At 41.1% G+C, this 22,040-nt stretch overlaps 1 protein-coding gene across 1 annotated transcript in view; it reads right to left on the reverse strand.

Moving 5' to 3' along the window:
• The window catches only part of DAAM1 (dishevelled associated activator of morphogenesis 1), a 173,058-nt gene that overhangs the window by 70,869 nt on the left and 80,149 nt on the right, over positions 1-22,040 (reverse strand). Inside the window, exon 3 of the mRNA XM_019646065.1 lies at positions 20,996-21,085. Within this exon, the coding sequence (XP_019501610.1) occupies positions 20,996-21,085 (90 nt within the window). The remainder of the gene's footprint in view (positions 1-20,995; positions 21,086-22,040) is intronic.

The raw sequence follows: 22,040 nt of genomic DNA on the forward strand, positions 1-22,040 counted from the left end.
ATATATATATATATGTATATATATAGTCACAGGACATGGAATATAGTGTGGGAGTGGAGTCAAGGGAATTGTAATAGATATGTATGATATGGGGGAGAATGGGGTGGCGGAAGAGGGTGGGGGGTTGTCACTTTGAGGGATAAAAAGTATATTGCATTGTGTTGTACAGCTGAAACTAATAAAAAACGTTTATTTCACAATAAATAAAAGAAAGAACTATAAATTGCAATGTTAAAACCATACAGCATTTAAAAAATTAAATAAATAAAAAATAAAAATAAATAAAACACATTCTAACCCTAATATCAACTGTCTGTGCAGAGAAAGGAACTGTATGATTTGGACTAAGATTTATGTACCCAAAGCAAGCTAAAATTTTCTGCCATTTCCACACTGACCTACTCATGTGGCAAACAATATCTTGGTAGCAGCTGAAGTTTTTCAGTGATACAAATGGGACTCCAAGTACAGTTTACAAACTAAGTCCTTAACAACTTCTGAAATTACTACAGGACAAAATTTTAATAGGATTATTTTCCAAGTAATAATATGTAAGAATGGTTAGTTTAAGATGCCCTTAGTAAGGCCCAAAATAGGCTGTGCAAAGGTCAATCATCAAGGACATGCTCTGCGGTCATTCACAAGACCACAAATCACAGGCTGAAGCAACAAGCTCTTGGCCAACTACAGTCCCAAGCCTCCAAGTGTACTTTCACACACCCATGAGGTTTTTAGACCATCCTTGTTAGGAAAGACACACTCTTTCCCTTATCTGGGCTGGCTAACACTCCTCTAGCAATGTATACTAGCACTATCAACCCCCCAATACTAGGGACATATTAAGGTTTAACCAAATATACTTCAACACCAGGAAGGCATTATTTCAGTGTGATGATGGTATGAAGGACATTTCATTCTGATCATTTGCATTCCAGGACAAAGACAGCTAATAAAAACCTGCTCCATTTGTAAAGAAAATGCTATGAGAAAACATGTGAACTGAGATTGTGTATACCATCAAGAAATTCTATCCCTTGTTAATGATCAAAATAGTAGCCTGTTACATTAAACGGTCATTACTATTGTGGATTTCATGGGTCCACCCCCATATACTAATAAATAAATTCATGCTGTACCTAGAATTTTTACGGAACTTTGGGCAGAAAGGAGCAGAAAGGTCAACATATTGTACTCTCCTGGGTATGACTCCATGATGCGTGCAGCATCTAATACAGGCAAGTGGGTGACAGACAACAGGTGTCGGTGTGGGTGAAACCAGATCCAAGGAACAGGGAAGGAAGAGCCGGTATGATGGAAGACGGAAAAGCATTTTGTGGAAGGCCTTGCTGATCACTTCTGCTAACTTTCTCCTCTGCCCCAATAATAGTGTCATTAGCACCTTCTCAAAAGACGGCCATGATGAAGTGTGGAACAGCCTGGAGATCAGGGTGGGCAAGCTTTTTCTGTAAAGACCCCGATAATAAGTATTTTAGGCTTTGCAGACTGCACAGTCTGTTGAAATTACTCGACTCTGCTACTGTATATTGCAAAAGCAGCTATAGATAGCACTGAAACAAATGACCAATACCTCGTTTCAGTAGCGCTTTATTTATAAAAACAGGTGATTGGCCAGATCTGGCCCAAGGGCCACCGTTTGTCGACTCCGGTGCTACAATCTAAGCTTGACTCTCAAGAGGGTAAAAGTATATCGAAATTATAACTTGATCACTAATTATTTTCCATGCTTTCTCCTTTTATTGAAGCCACTCCATCTCTGGTAAATCCCAACTATAAGTTAGGGTCAGCTCATACAGTGTTTGGAATTTCCCCAGTAACCCGTACTTTTTCTAGAGAAGAAACAGGACCTATACCATGCCTGAAAAGTCTACCTCCTTATGAAGCTCACAATCCCCTGAAAGTACTTAAAATAGCACTGCATCATTTGGCCTTTTAAGTCCTGATATTTGCCCCCGACTGTTTCTATCTTGTTCATCTTTCACTGGGAAGAGAAGAGCCAGCAGCAGGTCCACAATCCTGAACTCCTAAAACTGCTGTTTAACCAGTCTTTCCAATGCTTACCTCTAACCCCTCACAGTGGGCTAAGACTATATCCTACATCTGAAGCTTTTCAAAGGGCGGCAGTTGGTTTCAAAATATAAGCCTATACTGTCACATTTCAAGATAGTCACATGGTTCCTGGAACTGCCAATCTGTTTCCATTTTTTGGCCACTGCCCCAATTACACATGGAGTGTTATCTGTTGCCCAAATCCGGCTGGGCCCACACGGAACAGCAGCTTCTTCATCTGACAGGAAATCCAACACCTCCTCCTGAGCCTCAGAATGTCAGTCACTTTGTGGAAAGGCTGGAGGGTGACTTGCAGTAACAACGGCTTTCATAGTTAGCATTTAGAATCATGGAAGAAAAGCAAACCTCGTTCGCATTTTTTTTTCCTAATGCTACAAAACATCTGTATGTTTTTAAGGAAAGCCATCGCATAATTATACATGGGGTCTTTGACCCTAGAGACACCCCAGTCCAAGTTTCTCCTCCTCAGGGGTTCTGGATATAAGGTCACCAGCAGGTGATCAATCGATCATGTTCTCTCTGAGGGAAGGCTTTGAGGGGTCCACAATTGCCTGCAACCAGTGCTCTTACTAATGGTTAGAAAATTCACGCCATACTGAATTGACAGATGTCTCCTTGTAACTTTAAGCACTTGTGGCCTTAGTTTTGCCCTTGGGCAGTGCATGAAATAAGTCTAATTTCTCCTATGAACAATAAACCGGCAAATATTTAAACAATTTGAATAAAGCTAGTACATCCTCCGCAAATCTTCTCCTTACCAAGCCAAAAAATTCTCCACTGGCTGAATAGCACAAGTTTATCTTCCTCAATTCACAAATAAATCTCCAATTTTCCATAAGTTCACCACACCCTCAAGTCTACTCTTCACAAAAATAACTCCAGCAAATATATCTCCATTCCTATGAAAGGGCTCTTCTCATGTGCTCGGCAGTGATGTACAACTCTAGACGGTCTGTACTGAGAGGGCACCTGGAAGATTTCTGACCAAAATATCTCCCCAAGAAGGAACAGAACGAATTCTTGCTCCACAGCAAATAACATTTATGATTTAGAATAAAAGATACATGTCATACAAAGCAGAGGTAAACACGTGCAGTCTTGGTCTTACTAAGTGTACATATCTTAGCAAAGTTGGCTATTATATTTTTACTGTTATATATTTTACTATTCATATAAAGTAAATAGTAAAATTGGTTTTCTTATTATAAGATTGAAGACACTTTATCTCTGGAACATAAATATAAGTTAACAGAACTGAAAATGGATGTATACGCATAGGAACTGGGCTCACTAGCTGCCAAGAATCTTTGTGGGAAGTTTAAGCCTCTTTAGAGCACTGTTTTTTTTGTTTGTTTCTTTGTTTTTTAAAAATTTTATTGGGGAACAGCCATGGTTATTGGTTACACATTGCTTTCATGCTACAATGGCATAGTTGACTCTTTTAAGAAGGATGCAGCTCACAGTGACCCATGCGGGGATCGAACCGGCAACCTTGGTCTTATCAGCACCACACTCTAACCAACTGAGCTAACTGGTCACCCCTAGAACAATGTTTTTCAGGTCTCTGGATTACACTTCTGAGCCCCTACTCCTCTCCTATACATTCATCCCTTCAAATATCATAGGAACTTCTTCCATGACTGTGTGTGACACCTGACACCTCTTCTGAACCCCTGAGCTCTTCTCCTTCCCCTTCTTTGGTCTATGCAGGTATAAAGCTCAGTAGAATCGATACACTATGCATGTTTCCCCACAGAGAGCCTCGTGCTATCATACCATGTACTCCAGCCTAAAATATTATTGAAGAGCTCAGATCACTTAGAATGTTAGCTGCTTCTTTATCAATTCTCTAAGTCAAAAATTCTATACTGATAGAGGATAATTTTTTAAAAGGTAAAATCATGGGCCGGCTGAGTGGCGCGTTGGGTAAGAGTTGGCTTGGATACCAGAGGGCCCCGGTTCGGATCCCACATATGAGGGCCAGTGACGCTGCCCTCTACAGCTAAGATGCTGAACAACTGCTCAAACTGGAGCTGGGCTGCTGTGAGTCGCCAGCGACGGCATAGGCTGCAGCCCCTGCTGCAGTGGGTTGCCATGGGCTACAGTGTGTAGCCAGCAGCCAGCATGAGTGGCCAGCAGCCGCCGTGAGTGGTTGTCCAGAAGCCGGTGACTGATCTGCCTCACCCAGGAAGAGCGCAATGATGGTGCCAACTTGGGCCAGTGAAGCAACGTCCTCCACAACTAGATTGAAGAACAAAAAGGACAGCAACTTGTCTGTTCCCCTTCCCCAATTCCCCAGAGCTGTTCCCATCCCCAATTTCTCAATAAAAATATATATTTTTTTAAAAAGGTAAAATCATGGCATGAACTGATGTCAAAGGTTTTACTGACCTCAATAAATGAGGGAGCTGGTAAGATGTTGCAATTGGTTCAAAAGAGAATCCAAGGGGCAAAGACATATATAAGCATTTATTAACAAATAGGTGGTACAAAACTGGTCAACAGAGTGATAACCAATTGCATCAATTTGCATTTCAACGCACAAGAATTATTTGCACAGCTATCAGTTTTTTAAAACAATGATCAGATTTGTTAAATAGCTCAAAGATAGTGAAAAGTGGAACCACTCTGCAAAGTGCTACAGACAGAACATTCAGTAAATTTTCTTTTCCCCATTTCAAAGTAACTACAGTGTAGCAGAATAAGAGGCATTTGACTAGTGCTTCCTGGTTGAAGAGGATACAGTCTATAAAGGTGTAATGTGCAAGCCAAGCTGTATGAATAACACTGCTTCAGGCTCCTCACGCCTAAGTTACCCAAATGCTCAGGCTTGCCCAAAGCTCTTTCTTAGGAACACCTACCCCATCTTGACCACTTGACCTCAACTCCACCTCTTTCTGTTGCTTGGTCTAGGGTGTGTGGCGTGGTTTCTATTTCTGCATCATTAAGTGTCTGACTTGAAACCACTGAGACCATTCCACTCTATCCCCCCTTATTCGCACACTACGACTGGTCCTCTATCCTCCCCCAAAATTTGTTGGACAAATCGCTGGAGGTGCTTCTAAGACTTCTTGAACTGCTCATAAAAAGAAGCAAAATACATTTTTTTAAAGTTGCAAGCTCAGTGAGTTCAGACCCACTCCCCACCCTCTCTCACCTCCAACCAGAAAAGTAAACTCAACTTGACCACTGTTGCCTAATAGTTTGGTCTGCAGTCTGATGGCATTTAAGAGTAACACTTTGCCAAACTTGGGAGCAATGTTAACCTATACTGCTGAACACAGGGCTTCTCAAGGGCAGGAGAGGAACAGAAACACTCGCTCATCGTGCTTAAAATTCAAGGTGCTGAACTGAATCTAAAAAGTCATTTGCTTTCCTTTGCATTCATGTACTCATCCAATAAATATTTATTGAGTTTTATAATGGCCCACACACTGTTCTAGGTGTTAGAGTACATGAATAAAAGAACAAAGCTCCCTGCCTTCCTTCTTAGTGATCCATGAAGACAAGACATATGAGACATATGAGAATGTTTCCAAACTTTAGCATTGAGAGTTTCTTACCAGATCGCAAACTTATTCTGACAATGATAACAGGTTCTCAGTGCCTGTGAGTAGTTACAAAGAACTGTACCCATTTATAGACTTCACTCCCTCTACTCATCATAATAAAAAGAAACAGTCAAGTATTATTAACTCTTCTGCATTTTTACTAAACTCCAGTCTTTCTCAATGTTATCTTCTGGCTTCAAAATAAAAACCAAGTGTAAGCATTCCTCAACTCCACTGGGAAAAATGCCTTGAAACATTTCCTTGATAGCACAAAGTGTTACATTATTTACTTATTGTCACAAACTTTATTTATACACTGGTAAAAAAATCATCAAAAATTTCTGAATGACCTGAAATGAAACATAGCACATATAAAAAAATCAGGCTTGTGCTATTTTCCAATCAGCTATCATTTTTGTTCTCCCCCAAATCACATGTCCCAGAAAAGCAAGAAAAGAGAAACACTTTAAAGAGATCTAGTCTATCAATGGGGAACAGCAACAAAGCAACAAAGAGAAGAGTGACAATATGACTTCAAGAGTGAAAAAACCAAATGCATTTCTGAAACAGTCAGGGGCCCAGTCTGTTCCAACACCCTCTTCTTTTCTGAAAAAGCCTCTGATGACTCTACAGAATTGAAATCTTAAAATTGTCATATGCTACAGGATCCTAGGGAAAAACACTTTTCATGTGCTGATATATCTAAGGAAAGAGCCACAATCCCTACCTAGAACTAAAAACTGAGACTTTACAGTCCACTTCCCAAACTATGAGACATTTATTTTATTTATTTTAACAAGTCATTTCTTTGGCAAAGCACTTTACAGCATGGAATGTGACTGGAGCCTAGAAAATCTCAATCGGTATAACTTCAACATCTGAAGCCAATTTTAGATGACAATTCCCCCTCATTTTCATGGCCAAAAAGAAACACTCTCTTATTGTTATTTTCAGAGATGATACAAGCCCACACTACCCTGTTGCCTATGACACAAAGTTATACAGAGACATAAAACAGATTACTTCTATGCAGCTTGTAAAGAGTCAAGTCTTTGACTCACACGTCGAATGCTACAGAACCAAGTAGGTACAATTTCGTCTGGCTGCTTGGTAAATTCACGTTTGGACACACATCACTAAACCCTATGCAGTGTGGAAATCCAATCAGTGGTGTCAATGGCCTTTGTTGCCTCACATCTTGCTACCACATTTGCTGCTACCAGGCCAGACTTGCAGAATGTCATAAAGCAGGTTTTGATGTTCTGTAACCTGCTCTTGGGAAAACAATCCAAGTGTGTTTATGATTTGCAATATAATGCTTAACACGAGGCTATAAAGAAAGGGCTTTGGGAAACAGTAATTAAACTAAGAAGAGAATCGGGGAACAATAAGCCCACAAAGGCATATTCCATTCATGGATGCATTCTCAGGATGACTGTGGAAAATGCTACAACAGAGCTAATTGTCCCCCAGAAGAAGAGTCATAACTGTATTGCTGATTTTAAGCCATCGTTGACTCTGTGGCGTATTACTGAATTAAGGACATCTTTGGCAAAAGAAATATTTTTTTCTTTTTGGCAACAGATAAGCATCAGTCGGAAGATGTCATTGTCTCAGAAATGTCTATATGTGAGGACAGGAGAAAGTAGGTCTTAGAAAATAAGGAAACATAACATGCTTTTCCTTATGTACGGGAACAGATAAAAGGATACCACCTTAAAGCTGGTTAAGTTAAATATTGTTCCATACTGCGTTGAAGAACAAGAGAGTTTAAGACACTGTAATTTAAAGTTGGTATTCTTTGGTAAGCTTTGCCCTATAAACTGCTTCTCCTTCCACAAATTACTAGGTTCTGGAGTATAAGGAATTTGGAGAAGCCCAAATCAGATGTATTAGCAACACATTCTAACTTATACTGGGAGCTCAAAACTTCTTCCTACTTCGCAAGGAGAGTGAAGCTCTGAAATGCACCAACTATAACATGGATTCAATAGTATTAGATGTGCTAGAGCTATTAGTGAAAAGAATAACATAAACATATATATAAGAAAACCTAAGAAAAGTGGTTTTGTTCTTCGATTGCTCTTCCAAAGTGGATACTTTCTTCCACTCATATCTTTCATAAACCTATGTCCTGGAGACAGTGAGTCAGACAGGCATGGGGCAGTCTTTCTATGGAAGTAGGTGCCATAGCACTTAGGGAGTCTTCAGAGAACCAGGGAAGAGATGCAGGAGGAAAAAAAGCATGAAATACGATACTTACGTCCAATTATAATCCAGGAGCAAATGGAGCCCTCAAGGGCAAAGATGGTACACATCTGCTACATGACACATTTCCCATCATGTGTCATGGCAGACATTGCTAATCAGTTGCCACACTAGTCTTATTGAATCCATTCATAACTTCTGAATGGTTTCAACTCCCAATTGTTCAGAGTTAGTAATCAAGATAAACCTTTGTGCCAACTCTGCTTGAGGTTACTCATAGTGCATTCAGTTAACCAGGGAAGGAAGCCACAGGGCTAAGGAATACTGAAACAAAGGATGTGTGCATTGTTCTGGAGTGTCTCCTGTGCTGCATGTCCCTCAAGGGTCCACTGGGCTGGTGATAACGAGAAGGGGAAGCTAGTTCTGGATTCTTAGATATGAGACATAGTGATACCCCTTACCATCAGAGATATAGGCATCACTGCGACCACTCACTCAATGTGCAATTAATTCTACACCTGTAGACTGCATGATTTTGGAAGTGAAATGGAGCTGTGCCTGTGTGTTTCAACACACAGATGCCAGGGGCTCAAAGGGCCTCACCCAGCTGCATGTAGAACCTGGTTTCCAAGTACTCTATGGCAAAGACAGAGAGCTCCAAGACAGTCATGTACTCCCAACTCCGTAATTGACACATGATGAAATTTGTCCTGTATCTGAGCTATCAAAAGGGAACTGTCAAAAGGAACTTGCTTAAGAATTAAGATTTGGAAGCCAAAGACAGCTGCTCTGGGGCAGCTGAGAACCTCCCAGGGCTCCCATTCAAACCCAGAGCCCCAAGTCGATTCCAGAGACTGGAGCCGAAGCAGGCGTGTTCTCCCCACTAGGCAGCACCAATGTGACACGAGTGACAAGGAAAGAGTGAAAGCTATGGGTATTGCCTCTCTATCCCCCATTCCCAAGGGGAAGATAGAACCCCACAAGACACAATCTCCACGCTCCCCATGACTCCACATTCATTGGTTTGTCCAACTAAGATACCTTACTTTCTCTCAGCTGTATATTGCTCGCTTATTTTTATTATTGTTTGGGTGGTTATAAATGAAGGCAAACACAGGGTCATTCTCTCCCACCCTCTTCCAGCCTGGTGTTCCCTAATTACAAAGAAAGCAAGGCCCCGAATAAAGGGATTACTCGCTAAAGAAATGCAAGAATGAGGAAGCACCAAAGAGAGATGGTATCCACAAAGCAGATACATTGTCACTGTTTTAACAATGCTGTAAAGAAAAAAGCAGAGTCAATATTTATGGATTGAAGAATGAACAATCCCCAAATCTATAGGCTGACGTAAACATAGAAACTAATAGCTCAGAATTTAAGCATGGGAGATACACAGTCAGCAAGTGACAATCTCTCCGTTTCTTCACATCTGAAGGAATCAAGGAGCCCAAGAAATGAGAGAGGCTTTCACAATTTTCATAAGGAGATGCTCGAGATAAAGATGCTCTGGTGAGAGGAAGAGAAAGAGACTGATTATGTGATTTCTAGCCACAGCCAACCCACTTGTTTGTGCAGCCACGCTGATTCTGCACCTGCACTTTAGTCACCCTCAGGAAAGTGGCTAATGCCTCAGAGGAACTTCCTGCGTTTGGTGGTGGCATGTTATCAGCTAAGGGCTTGCAAGAGATGGAAACACAGTTTGCCTGGGTCTGAAACGGAGGGTGTAAAGAGGTCTAGAGAAGAGGAAGAATGAACCACACACAGAGCAGTTTCCTTTTCAGGCAAACCAAATAAACAGAATGCTGAGTGAATAGTCCATTTTTATGTGCTTCTAACATGTTGTACTTTTGTATGGCTTGGTGGGTGTTTGAATGGAATGCTTTTCATGTTCTATGCCTTGGGTTCTCCTTTTTTAAATGAACACTTTCTATTCCGGTAATTTTTACTTCAATTTGATTCGCTGAGATATATGGGAGAAAATGGAAGAACTTTAAATCGCTGTTTCTTGTACTTGAAACATTCAAACTTAGGTAAAATGATTGATCAGGCCATGAGAAACTAGTTCCTACCCTCACATGGCTGGCAACTAATTCACTGCAGGTATAAATGGTTACAACCACTTTGGAGAGCAATTAAAGGTGAAAATGTTCACGACTAACAACCCAGTAATTACATATCTAGGTGTCTATCCTAGAGAAATTCTTGAACAGATACACAAGGATGTTCACTGCTATTGGGTTGTCGGAAAAGTCATGACGTATTTTGTCTATGTTTTCCAAAGGTCATTAATTTATATAAAGAACAAAGATCAATCAATGATATATTGCCCGTTTTGTTCGATAACCTTTTGCCATATTTCAGTGAGCTTCATAATTCCTCATTCATAGAAGGACCTGTCTTTATTTGCGAAAAACTGAACAAGGTGCTGATTTATAGCCTCATCTGAATTGAACGTTATACCATGCAAGGAGTTTTGAAGAGAGCGAAACAAGTGGAAGTCTGAGGGCACAAGGTCAGGCGAGTACGGTGGGTGTGGGAACACATCCCCATCCAAGCGCAAATAATTTTGACGGGTGATCAAGCTTGTGTGTGGTCTCGCGTTGTCGCAATGGAACACAATTCCTTTACAATAATCAAGCTCTGGACATTTCTGGATGATGGATTCGTTCACTGTCCAATTGCTGACAGTACACGTTCAAATTGATTGTTTGGTTCGTTGGTAGGAGCTCAAAAAACGACACCTTTAAAATCCCACCACACTGAGAGCATAACCTTCCTCTGATGAATGTCTACTTTTGATGTCATTTGAGGCGAATCATCACGTTGGGACCAAGACCATTTGCACACCACATTGTTGTAAAGAATCCACTTCGCATCACCAGTTATCAGTCGCTTCACAAAAGGATTGTTTTCCTCACATTTAATGAGCGTATTGCAGATATTTATACATGTCATCAAATGAACTTCTTTGAGTTCATGTGGAACCCAAATATTGAGCTTGCTTAAGTGTCCCAGCTTCTTCAGGTGGTAATGAACACTTGAATGATGGATGTTCAATGTTTCTGCAATCTCTCATGTTGTGTAACATGGGTTTGACTCGATCAATGCCTTTATTTTGTCATCATCAAACTCGGTGGGCCTCCCTGACTGAGGAGCGTCGTTGAGATCAAAATCACCAGCATGGAATTTCGTGAACCATCGTTGGCACTGACATTCTTGTAGAGAGCATTGTCACCATAAACTTGATGCAACTTTTCACAAGCTTGATGCGTGTTCTTCCCTTTATGGAAGTAAAACAGTAAAATATGGCCAAAAATGCACAGTTTGGTCTTCCATCTTCAACTTGTAAAATCTCCAAAACTCAACCAAATCCCTCAATTTTTTTACAATGAAGCTAGAATTGTCAGCTGTCAAATGACATAGCAATAACATAGATGTGACTCTAGTACTTCCAAAAATGAACCAGTGCCATCTGTTGCAAACATGCGTCATAAGCATTATCCAAAGGGGGATAAAAATAATTAAACAAGGCATATTCATATAATGGAACATTATAGCACAATTAAAATGAAGAAATACCATGTTATTTATGAATCTAAATATGCAGGGTAAGATTATAAATATATGCATGAGAAAAATAAACACATACCACCTTTAAAATAGAGGTCACCATTGGGATTCAACTATATTTATAATGTTCTATTTGTTTTTAAAAATCCAAGGTGAATATGATAAAATTTTGGCATTTGTTACATATAGATGTTTATTAAATTCTGTACTTTTTTGTATATTTAAAAATTTCACAACAAAAATAAAATAATCAACCAGGAAATAATAGTTTATCCCATGACTTGAGGGGAAGTTGTCAGAAGTTTATTAGGTTCCTTTTTTAGAAATTATATAGAGTACCAACTTATCGGAACCCAGAATATCTGCTCTCGTAATTAGGTTTATAACTTCTATCAATAACAGTATCTTCAACTGTGCTGAAACATTCTTTTATCTCAACACAGTTTTGTTTTGTTAGCTTAACTTCAGAAATCACACAGCTACAATAAACTATTGAATTATAATGCTGCAACTTGGAACAAATTTTGTTGCTGAACAGGGCACTTGTAAATCTGGCTCACTTCAACCTAATAAGCTACTTATTTGTGAAAATTGGCTTGTTTAATGGAACCTCTTAATGTCGTGTCCTTTCATCGGCAGTTTCTCAGGCCCAAAAAACAGGACCCTATAGTACTGGAATGTAACACCCCAACAAAACCCTCTTAAAGTTGTCCACAATATTTTAGATTTGTTGACTTCTCCAAGAGCCAAAGAAGAAAGGTAGATATGTTTTGGTTTGTTCTATGGGCAAGTTTGTTTATGCTTCTGTATTGCTGATGCTGAGACTCAACATTTATGAAAACACAAACTGTGAAATCAGGGCCGACCATGCTGGACTCTACAAGGCAGGGTGGTAGTAGGCATATCTGGAGTGACAGAACTGGTAACACTGGGAAGAAACGCATGCCCTAGAACTGATGTTATTGAACAAAGGGATTATAGGAAGAGGAGGCAAATAAATACTCAGGAACCAATTGCCCTTACTGGACTACATACAACTTTGGCTTAAGGCCTGCCAGAGGCAGACAATCCTTCAATTTTATACTTCAAATCTAAAATTTGGTGCCCATTTTGACAGAACTGGCTTTTGTAATAAAAGGAAATAAAGAAAATGAGTCACTAGCTTTGAAATTACGCTACTTAGTGGGGAAAGGGCAACGAGAAACATAACTTCAGTGAGTTTCTCAGCAGAAAACTGAGGAAATCTCATCAGGGCCAAGATCACCATGTTTTCAGTGCCTGCCTAAACAGATAAATAATACTGAAAAACTCCCGGGTGGTTTACAGAGCCACTTTTTTTTTAATCCCCTCAGGGAAGAGTAAAAAGAGAGAGGGAGCAGAAAAAAAAAGGGGGTGAGGGGGGGCGTAGGTGGTCCCTGAGCTAGCCAAAGGAAAAAAGTGCCAGGGTTGTCTTGATAACACAAGCACTGGTTGCATTTTAAATAAAATTAATTTTTTTTCCATAGCTCAATAGAAATATGTGGTGGCTTTTCAATGTACCAGTTGGCTAGGCTAAATGACATCTTTTCTTGTAGGTTTCCGGGTAAAGGAGCTACAAGGAAGACTCTCATGGGAGACGTGGAGGGCGGAAGTGAAGCAGTGGCTATTTTGTAGTTCACACATGTTGTCCCCTATCTGCTGGCTCATCTCATTGCTGTGGAACAGCAGGCAGGTCAGCTTTTCCTGGGCCAGGGAGCAGGTGGTGGTGGTGGGGGTGGTGGTGGTGTGTGTGTATGTGTGTGTTGAACTCCATGACTAAGGTCTCAGGCTTCTGCAGGACAGCCCCATCCGAGGCAGAGGCCCAGGAAACTGACATAGGCTTTAGTCTGTCCTTGTGGACTCCAGCCTTTCCTTGCTTTTCCCCAATTTACACCCACCTTCCTTCCCAACTGCCCGCACCATGGACATGAAGCTCCTGCATTAAATGTAAAGATACTTTACGGAGAGTGCTTAGCCAGCTTCTGTGATTACTGAAGGGCAAATCTCTCTGATCTGTATGTATCCTGCTTCTCTGACTGAAACCTGACTGATACAAAATATATAGTATGCATTTTTTAAAAGGAGCAATTTTATTTTTACAAGCAGGGAAAAGAAATATTCCAAGATAGGAGAGAGAGCAAAGCACTGTGGAAATTTGGGAAATATTTGTAAAAAAAAAAAAAAAGAATACAAATCATAATAAAGCATCCACTATCCCACCAAACAGCTGTTTGTCTATCTGCTACCTCTCTATACATACTCTTTTGCAAACTTCTGATCATACTGATTATAGTTTTGTCTCCTTTATAACCTTACCATTACATGCTGAGCAGTTTCCCATGTCATTAAAATTTCTTTGAAAATATTACTTTTCAATGGCTGCAGATACTCTGTTACAGTTGTATACAATAATATAACTATCGTCCTTTAAGTTGTGCAAAATCATTGAACATTGGCGTTCAGACATAACATTGGCGTTCAGACATAACATTGCTAAGAACACCTCACACATAGTTATTTGCCTGCATCTCTCATCACTTACTATCATGGGATCAACTCCTAGAAGAGGGATGTTTTAAGCTCTGGATACATATCATCAAATGGTTTTGGTCACCCTCTTCAGGTCAATCAGCATCACAAACTTAGGCCAATGTTCAAAATATTTACCAACCAGTATAGCACAGATATCAGTGAATGGGAACCAATGATGCAATATGGGAACAGGGTCCTGGGGTCCCCTGCTGTGCCATGCCAGGAGCTAACTAACCCTTGAGTCCCTGAATCATGGGGGAGATTGGTAGACCCTTTGGGGAATGGTCAGATTGTCAGGGCGGTTTTTAATGGGAGGGCTTGACGCAGCTGCTCTTTACCAACTAGAAAATGACAGTATTTTGACAGATACTATAGTTTCACTGGGGTATAACCGGTGAACATCAGCCTGTGTTGGAGCTTGCACATGGCTCACTCTACTCCAGGCTGAACAACCTGTTATTTCAGTCTTACCCTTAGTGTCTTCATTTTTCCAAAGTTTAAGTCTCTTTATAGATTTCCTAACAAACCCTACAAAATGTGTTTAGTAAAAATCAGATTAGGACAACCGTCTAAGCATTGGCAAAAGCGACAAAGAACAAAGGACAAATCAAGAGGGACCGTGTACTACGGTGCTTGCAAACACAGCTCCACTGCTGGAAAAGGAGCCAGCTTCTAGGTGATGCTATGAAAGCATGACACCATTGGCTCTGTCACTGGCATCAGTCACCACCGGATGGGTCAGAGTGGTGAAGAAACTGTCCCCTTAGTCACACACATACAACCCCAGAACTTGGTGGCTCCTTCCTCTGTGCCCTAAAGCCTGTCCGCTTAGCCTATGACAGAGCTTATGACAAGACTTGGCAATTATTTGATTTTATCTGCTTCTCAGACCAGGATCACCCACTCCAGGAAAACTGATGTACTGGTTTAATCATCCTCAGAATCTAGCCAAGACTCTGCCCCAAAAAACGTACTGAGTACACATCAAGTGACTCACACACAATTTTCCCTTCACCAACTGCATCGCTTCATTAAGCGAAGCAACAGACACTCAAAGCTTGTTGTTTCTGTTTCGAGCTGGGATTGTGTACAAATCCTCAAGTCATAGCCAGGAAGTTGGAGACATGTAGATAAGGTAGGAAGTTTCAGAGACAGCCTGGAGGTGCCTGTTGTCCTCCAGCGACTGTGCTTCTCTTATCTAGTCTTTGAAGAAGTAGCAGGGAAAGACAGCCCAATCCTACTCCTCATCACTACTACTTCTGCCCCTTTCTTTAACCCTTAGCACTTAGGAGCACAAATGCCAACTGAATCCATTGTCAGGGTGAAAACTCAATGTCGGGAAACCAAACCAGGTACTTCTAAAGGAGTCTAGAAATAATGTTACTGAAATCTAGTTTTCTCCATTTTACAGATTCCCTCTCCCAAATCCTGACATATAACAAAACGGGCACTGAAAACCCAAAGCTCACTCTTAATGAGTGTATTCAAATGACAGTGACGAAAGAAGAGGATATCTAACTCCTCTTCCTTCTCAAATCGCCCAGGTCCACGCTTCTGGCCCCAGCCTCCCCACAGCAGCTTCTCATTAGGAGACTGGTAACAAGGAAAGGATTATCGGACCATCTCTCATTTTCCAGCTGGCTTGACAGTTGTGTGGAAAACTGACGGATCCTTTTGTCTTTAATTCCAGTGCATTAGCATATGTTCCTTTAAATCTGTGTTTTGATCAAACCACGCCCTCCCTGAAATCCAAACGCAGGAGGGCCTCAACTCTCAAGGAACTGGAAGAGCTGCATCCCGATGACCATACACAATACAACTTTCATGTTTTTTGTGTGTGCGGTGAAAGGAGAATTCCTTTCTGGGGAGAGTGGGGAAGTGATCCAATTAGGATATGCAAGCCAAATAAAGGGCTGGAATGAAAAGTATCAGCTGAATTTTCAGCCACTTTTCCTAGGTGTCTTCTAAATCAGTACTTTTCACAAATCACAACAGCTGAACTGCAGCCAGGTGAGGCAAGATTCTTGAATGATTTAATGAAGCTAGAATCAAACTCAGCATCAGAGTCAAAATTCACCTTCTCCAAGTAAACCTCAAACAATACAGAAATGTGAGATTGGGGAAACAGTATAATTTTTCGTGAAAAGAGACAAAATACAAAATTGTACCTACAGTTTTCTCCCAACCCTGTAAAAAAAAAACCACACCAATTTATATAGATAACTGAATGAGAGACTGAAAAAAATTATTGTTTTATATATCAAAGGATTAGAATCTAGAATATTGTTAAACACCTACAAATTAATCAGAAAATCACCAACAACCCAATAAAAATGAATATACATATAGACACGGGATTATGAGAAATGCAAATGGCCAAAAAATACTTGAAAAGAAGCTCAATTTCCTTAATAATCAAGGAAATAAGAATTAAAACAAAGACACACCATTTTTGACTCATCAGTTTGGGGGGAAAAATAAAGTTTGGTAATATCAGATATTAACGAAGTATAAAGAGAGTTATTTTCACATGTAGCTGTCAGGAATATAAAAAGTTGGGATGCCCTACCAACTTAGCGTATATGTTAAAAATTTTAATGTAAATGCCATCTGACCCATCAGTTCTACTCCCCAATTAACTCCTTTGGAAAAATACTCACATGTGCATAAAGATATGTATAAGGGTATTCAGTAGACCATTATTTCTAATGGTAAAAAAGGAAGGGTGTGAAATAATATAAATTCCTGTTGACAGGGCGATTACTGAAGAAAGGTTATTTCTATATTATGAAATACTATGCAAGAGGAAGTATGAGATAGATCTGTATGTTTAGACATAATAATATCTCCAAGATATAACACTGAACAAAAATAAGAAAGTAGATTTATAGTTTGATACCCTTTTTCAAAAAACAAACACAGGGCAATTGGAATTACTATGTCCTTCGTACAAATATATTTAGAGGGGAAAAAAGAGTAAAAGGTCTGAAAAAGCACGCATAACCTTAATAACATTACTTATCTCTGGGGCTGACTAGAATTGGAGCTGGCGGTGAGGACGGTTTAGTTTCTTTTTAAAGAAGTATGTGTTTATGCATTATTTGTATAAATATAATTTTAAAATAATAAAAATACTGGAAAGAAAAAAAAAGATACAGAAATGTAATGTGAAGACTACAAAGCCATGTACTTAAGCCTTGGCTTCAGAGATCCGAAATGGAAGGAGAGAAAAATTAGGTGTAGTCATCAAATCCTGATCTTCGTCTCAAATATCTGATGTCACTACAGCTAACAGTGTCTAGCTCCATTCACTTACTTTGCACACTCTGAAGTTCAAGGATGGAGAAAAAGTATTTCCTGGATACTTCTAAGGCCTGGTTAAGTGACAAATAGCACAATTGCTCCTGCAATGAACTGTAATGAAAGGAGATTCCATCTGTGCTGACAAGATCGCTGTTACCATAAGGCAGTCTATACACCATTTTATTTTCTCTTCTCTGAGGACCTACTCCTTACTTTTCCCAGGGTTTAAAAATCATGTTAACAATAAGCAAATACAGCAGAGCCAGATGCCTTTCGTGGTCAGATGGTTCATTGTTTAAAAAGCTTCAGTTTAAAATCCAAAAGATTGTTAACAGATGCAGTTTCTGGCTGGAGACTGGGAAAACCTCCCTTAAACAAAAGAGTATGTTGTGATTGGAACTAAAAAGGGAATTACCTTTAAAGATAAGAACCACAAACATTTCCTATTTGAAAATACCCCCAACCCCACCAACAGGACCTGGTTTTTGGACTTTTCATGAAAGTTAAAAAATTTGACGGTGGATTGCTGGACAAACTGTGGCTGACCAACCAGTCCAGTCATTTTTACAGATTTGTTTGGGCTTTCAACAAGGCCACAGCATCCATCTCTTGCTCTCCCCCGGATTACTCAATTAGGCAAAATTCCAATTAGTTTCTTTCCAATTCTTTTAGCCCCAGAAATACTTTTGCTGCTTTCATTTTGGCTCTGGAAATAGGTTTTCAGCCAGAGACTTAGATAGAGAAGCTTGAGAAATGAACACAGAGCTTGATAAGCAGAGAGCCACTGCTGGGACTCCAGTCACTCGGGGGGAAAAGAGCCACGTGGCTGAGAAAGGCCTGGCTCCACCTTCAGTTAACAGCCGTGTGCACTTTTAAACAGAAAGCCTGCCTGTCACCAACTCATGTGCCCATTTCCGTTGGCTTCATGGGCCTTTACTCTGTGGCTTATGTATGTGTGGGAATGTCTGTCCTGCCCTGGGCTCTAATCTTGAAAGATGAAAAATGTGAAGAAGCCATGGGTATGCAGCTGTCCCCCAGCCTCTGGTACGGCTTGTTGGTGACAAGCCTGATTTGAAAAGGCCACACAAAAGATGGTCCAAGAAAAAGAATCTGCTGTCAGTATTAAGGAAGGCCACTGTGAGTTCCATTCCGAGATGGGCAACCTGTCCCTTAGGGACCCCATTCTTGAACGAGAGGTAAACATCATGGCCTTTCCACGCTTAGGTTTGTGTTCTCTTAGTCATCGTGTTATTTCCCAGTTTACTAAGTGCTCAACGTGGTCAGTTTCAGACCAAAGGTATCGCACAGTTTTAACCGTCTGAGAAGTTCTAATCAAGAAAACCATTAGTCAAGCAATGCTACCATCCATTTTGAAGTGAGGCATTTATAAGACCGTGGGGCTCCCCAATGAGTTAAAATGGCTTTCCCCCTCAGCTGCGCCACTTCTAAGTCACATAGGGAACCCAAGTTGCTGGAATGAAGCTAGCAGGAGAACTAGATTCTCAAAGATCTATGCAATCTGGCCAGGTTCTCGCAAGCAGGGCCCATCCATCAAGAAAGGGGATTCTGAGCCAGTGGCCACATCTATATCCTCCTCCTCCAAAGAGCCAACCCCGCATGCGCACATGAGACAAGCTTTGCAAGGGGATTTGATAGGCCTGGAAATTGAAAAATGAGCAGCAGCTGCGAGCCCGAGGTCATTACTATTCTCTAGGGTTTGCCTTTTCTAATCTAAGGGGCAGTAGTTCTATGATTAACTTTCAATTGCTGTCAAGGGTGTAATAAAATCTGGGAAAGAAGAAAACTTTCCCCTCAGTAAGTGGCTCCCATTTTCCTGCCTTTTCCTTTCCTTCAGTTCATATTCTCAATCCCCACTTCATACTGTTTCCTAATTCTGAGGGAAAAAAACCGGCACTCGGATGAGCCAAAATAGATAACGTCCTTTGTATACAAAAGCACTTGAAGATTTTTCCTTCTCAGTTCTAGGGGCCAAGTCTTTAAGAAGGCTATGCGCAAAGTTCCCTTGTTTCCAAAGACCTTACAATACCATCCCTTTCAGAGTTGTGCACACTTTCTTTTCATTTTAAAATTCTTTCCCAGTGTATTCTATTTGTCTCCTGAGCCATGACAATCAGTTCAACAAAAGAGAGGTGTTCTAGTTGGTAAGATATGTACCAAGAGAAAGAGGAGAAGAGGAAATTTTCATTCACCAACATATCTTACTGGCTATGACTGGATTAGGAACCCTTAAGACCCCAACTTGATGTGAACTTGATCTGATCTGATACTGGCTTGGAGATCATACTGAGAGGTGACAGCTGGGCATGTCTCTCAGCAAAGGCCTCGGAACCAAACCCCACACATAGTTTTATCAAGTGTAACTGCTCAGGTGGAAAATTAAATGTGCTTTAAATGTTTGACAGTTCAGTGTAACAGTAATGATAACCTACCGGTTCACTCATCAGATATTCATTTCCAAGTGTCAGAAGCGGGAGTTACAGAGGGGAGTAAGACATGGTGCCTCAGCCCCAGAGGCATAAAGTCTGGCTGGAGAGGGGCACACGGAGGCTCACGCAAGACAGATGTTCCTGGGAGATGGCATGCCAATTACACAGGACAGCTCAGAGGGGACAGAGGTGCTGAGAGACACCCATGTGGGCAAAGGAGGTCCCCAAATGCATACAAGTCACCTAAGAAAAGGCTTCTCTGACTGATACTGTGTCTTAAAAAGATGTTGGATTGCTAGAGTTTGTTCTTATTTCCTTGAGGCAAGAGTGAGTCATCGGAGTGTCTGCCTGTTGGAGAGAGGTAACATTTGTCCTAGGTGCTATCCCTGTCCTTCCCCCATCTTGATTCAAGTCTCAATTGGAACAGAAGAAAAAGTGGCTAAAGATGGCCATGAACAGGACTGGTTCCAAAAAACGGGATGGGAACAATTCAAGGACTGGCCACAGCATTTAAAAGATGACAGACCGAACTTTATTGCAGGAAATTCAGCCCATGGGTTGGTGCCTAATGACATGGACCCTAGGGAATAACAGCTTTAGTGTTTTCGCTGCCCTGATATCCATTATCCCCTTCTATGAAGGTAAGAAAACCCCAGTTTTTTAAGTGGGGGGTGACCGCCCAGAATAAGGCCTGCGTTCCTTGCAATGAGGTGTGGCCATTGAGAACAGTGGGATGTAAGGGGAAACTCAGGTGTGTTAACTCCTGGGACATGTCCCGAGGACTGGAGGAGGGGAAGCTCTGCCTTCTTTCCCTTTCTTCCATCCTCAGTGTGGAATGTGACATGGCTGGAGAGCCACCTCAGACCAGGAGGAGAAGGCCTTAGACTGGTGAGACGAAAAGTTGTTAGGAGGTGATCACAGAGGGCTGTGACCCCATCATATGAGTCCTAACCTACCCATATATAAGCTTTTAGGTAAAGAGCGGGGAAAAAGCTTTGATCGCTGTGTAAATCAATGTTATTTGGGGGCTCAGTTGTATAGGATTATGAATAACGGTTACCGGTAGAGGGTGGAGGAGTGTCCGGTAAAATGTTGAGAAAAACAATATCCAAGGAGTTGGCACTTTGCCACATGTAGCACCCAAATCACAACAGGATGTGTTCAATCTATTTGCATGTTATAAAGAGCTGTCTGTATTCTGGTGGTGAGCTGGAAGAGCAAAGGCAATCAAAGAATGAACATTTTTCTAGTTAACTATATATACAATGGATATCTTACCTTTTTCTTGCTACAGTATATCTGCCATTTTTTCTCAGCTGGAAGTGCAAACATAGCTTCCCGGTGCTTGTCTGTGAGGTCGAGCTCATCCTGAGAAGAAAAATAATAATTAGTATTTCACAGATGACTTGTTATTCCTATAGGGGAAGTTATCAGCATCATCAGGGAGAGAAAAAACACCAGCACCTATTTAAATGAACTTGGGAAGGAACAAGAAGCTAAGTTAACTTGTATTTTATCACCATTAAGAAAGCAAGTCCCTGGCACAGGGCTCGGCAGGAGAGATGAGGCCCCGCCTTGCTGACTGGTGTGGGGACACGGAGGGAGCGCGGACAGGGTTATCCTGAGCCACTGTGTACTGCCACAGAGGGTCCAATGAGCAGCAAGGGCCACCACGCTCCGGACCGTGGAAGGATTCATCACATAACAGAGCAGAGTTTGCTGGGGATGGCTCCACAAACACTGACTGTCATGTCAGCCTGGGCCCTGAAGGATTTTGGACATGATGAAACGACGGAAGGAACAGAACCAGAGGTCGGGATGTGGTAACAGACTCGATGCGTTCGGGGAACTCGGACCAGCATGGCTGAAGCACCAGGATGACGCAAAGAATCATCCCATAAAAGGTTTGAAAGGTAGGGAGTGACCAGTTTGTGGGAAGTCTTAAATGCCAGACTAAGGAGTTAATTCTCTTGAGCAAGGAGAGCCAATGAAGGTTCTGAGCAAGGGAGTGTCATCTTCATCACCATATAAACTCTGCTCATATTTATTCAGTACTTTATGTACCAAGCATCATGCAGGCGTTTTCTCATTTAGCTCTCACAACAACCCTAAGAGTTCCACTCATCATTACATCCTCGTTGTAATAAGAATCCCTGTTTAATACAGCTGTGGGGGGATTTAGGTGGAAGACTGGGTAAGTAACGTGCTCAGGGCCACACACCTGGTAAATGATGTGCTGGGTGTCAGCCCAGAGCTATCTGACTCCAGAGCCCAGACTTACCTCTCAGATCAGTGTCTGGAAACATTAATTTTACAGCGGCGT

Source organism: Hipposideros armiger, unplaced genomic scaffold (assembly GCF_001890085.2).
Source record: "Hipposideros armiger isolate ML-2016 unplaced genomic scaffold, ASM189008v1 scaffold_5, whole genome shotgun sequence".
Taxonomy (NCBI): Eukaryota; Metazoa; Chordata; class Mammalia; order Chiroptera; family Hipposideridae; genus Hipposideros; species Hipposideros armiger.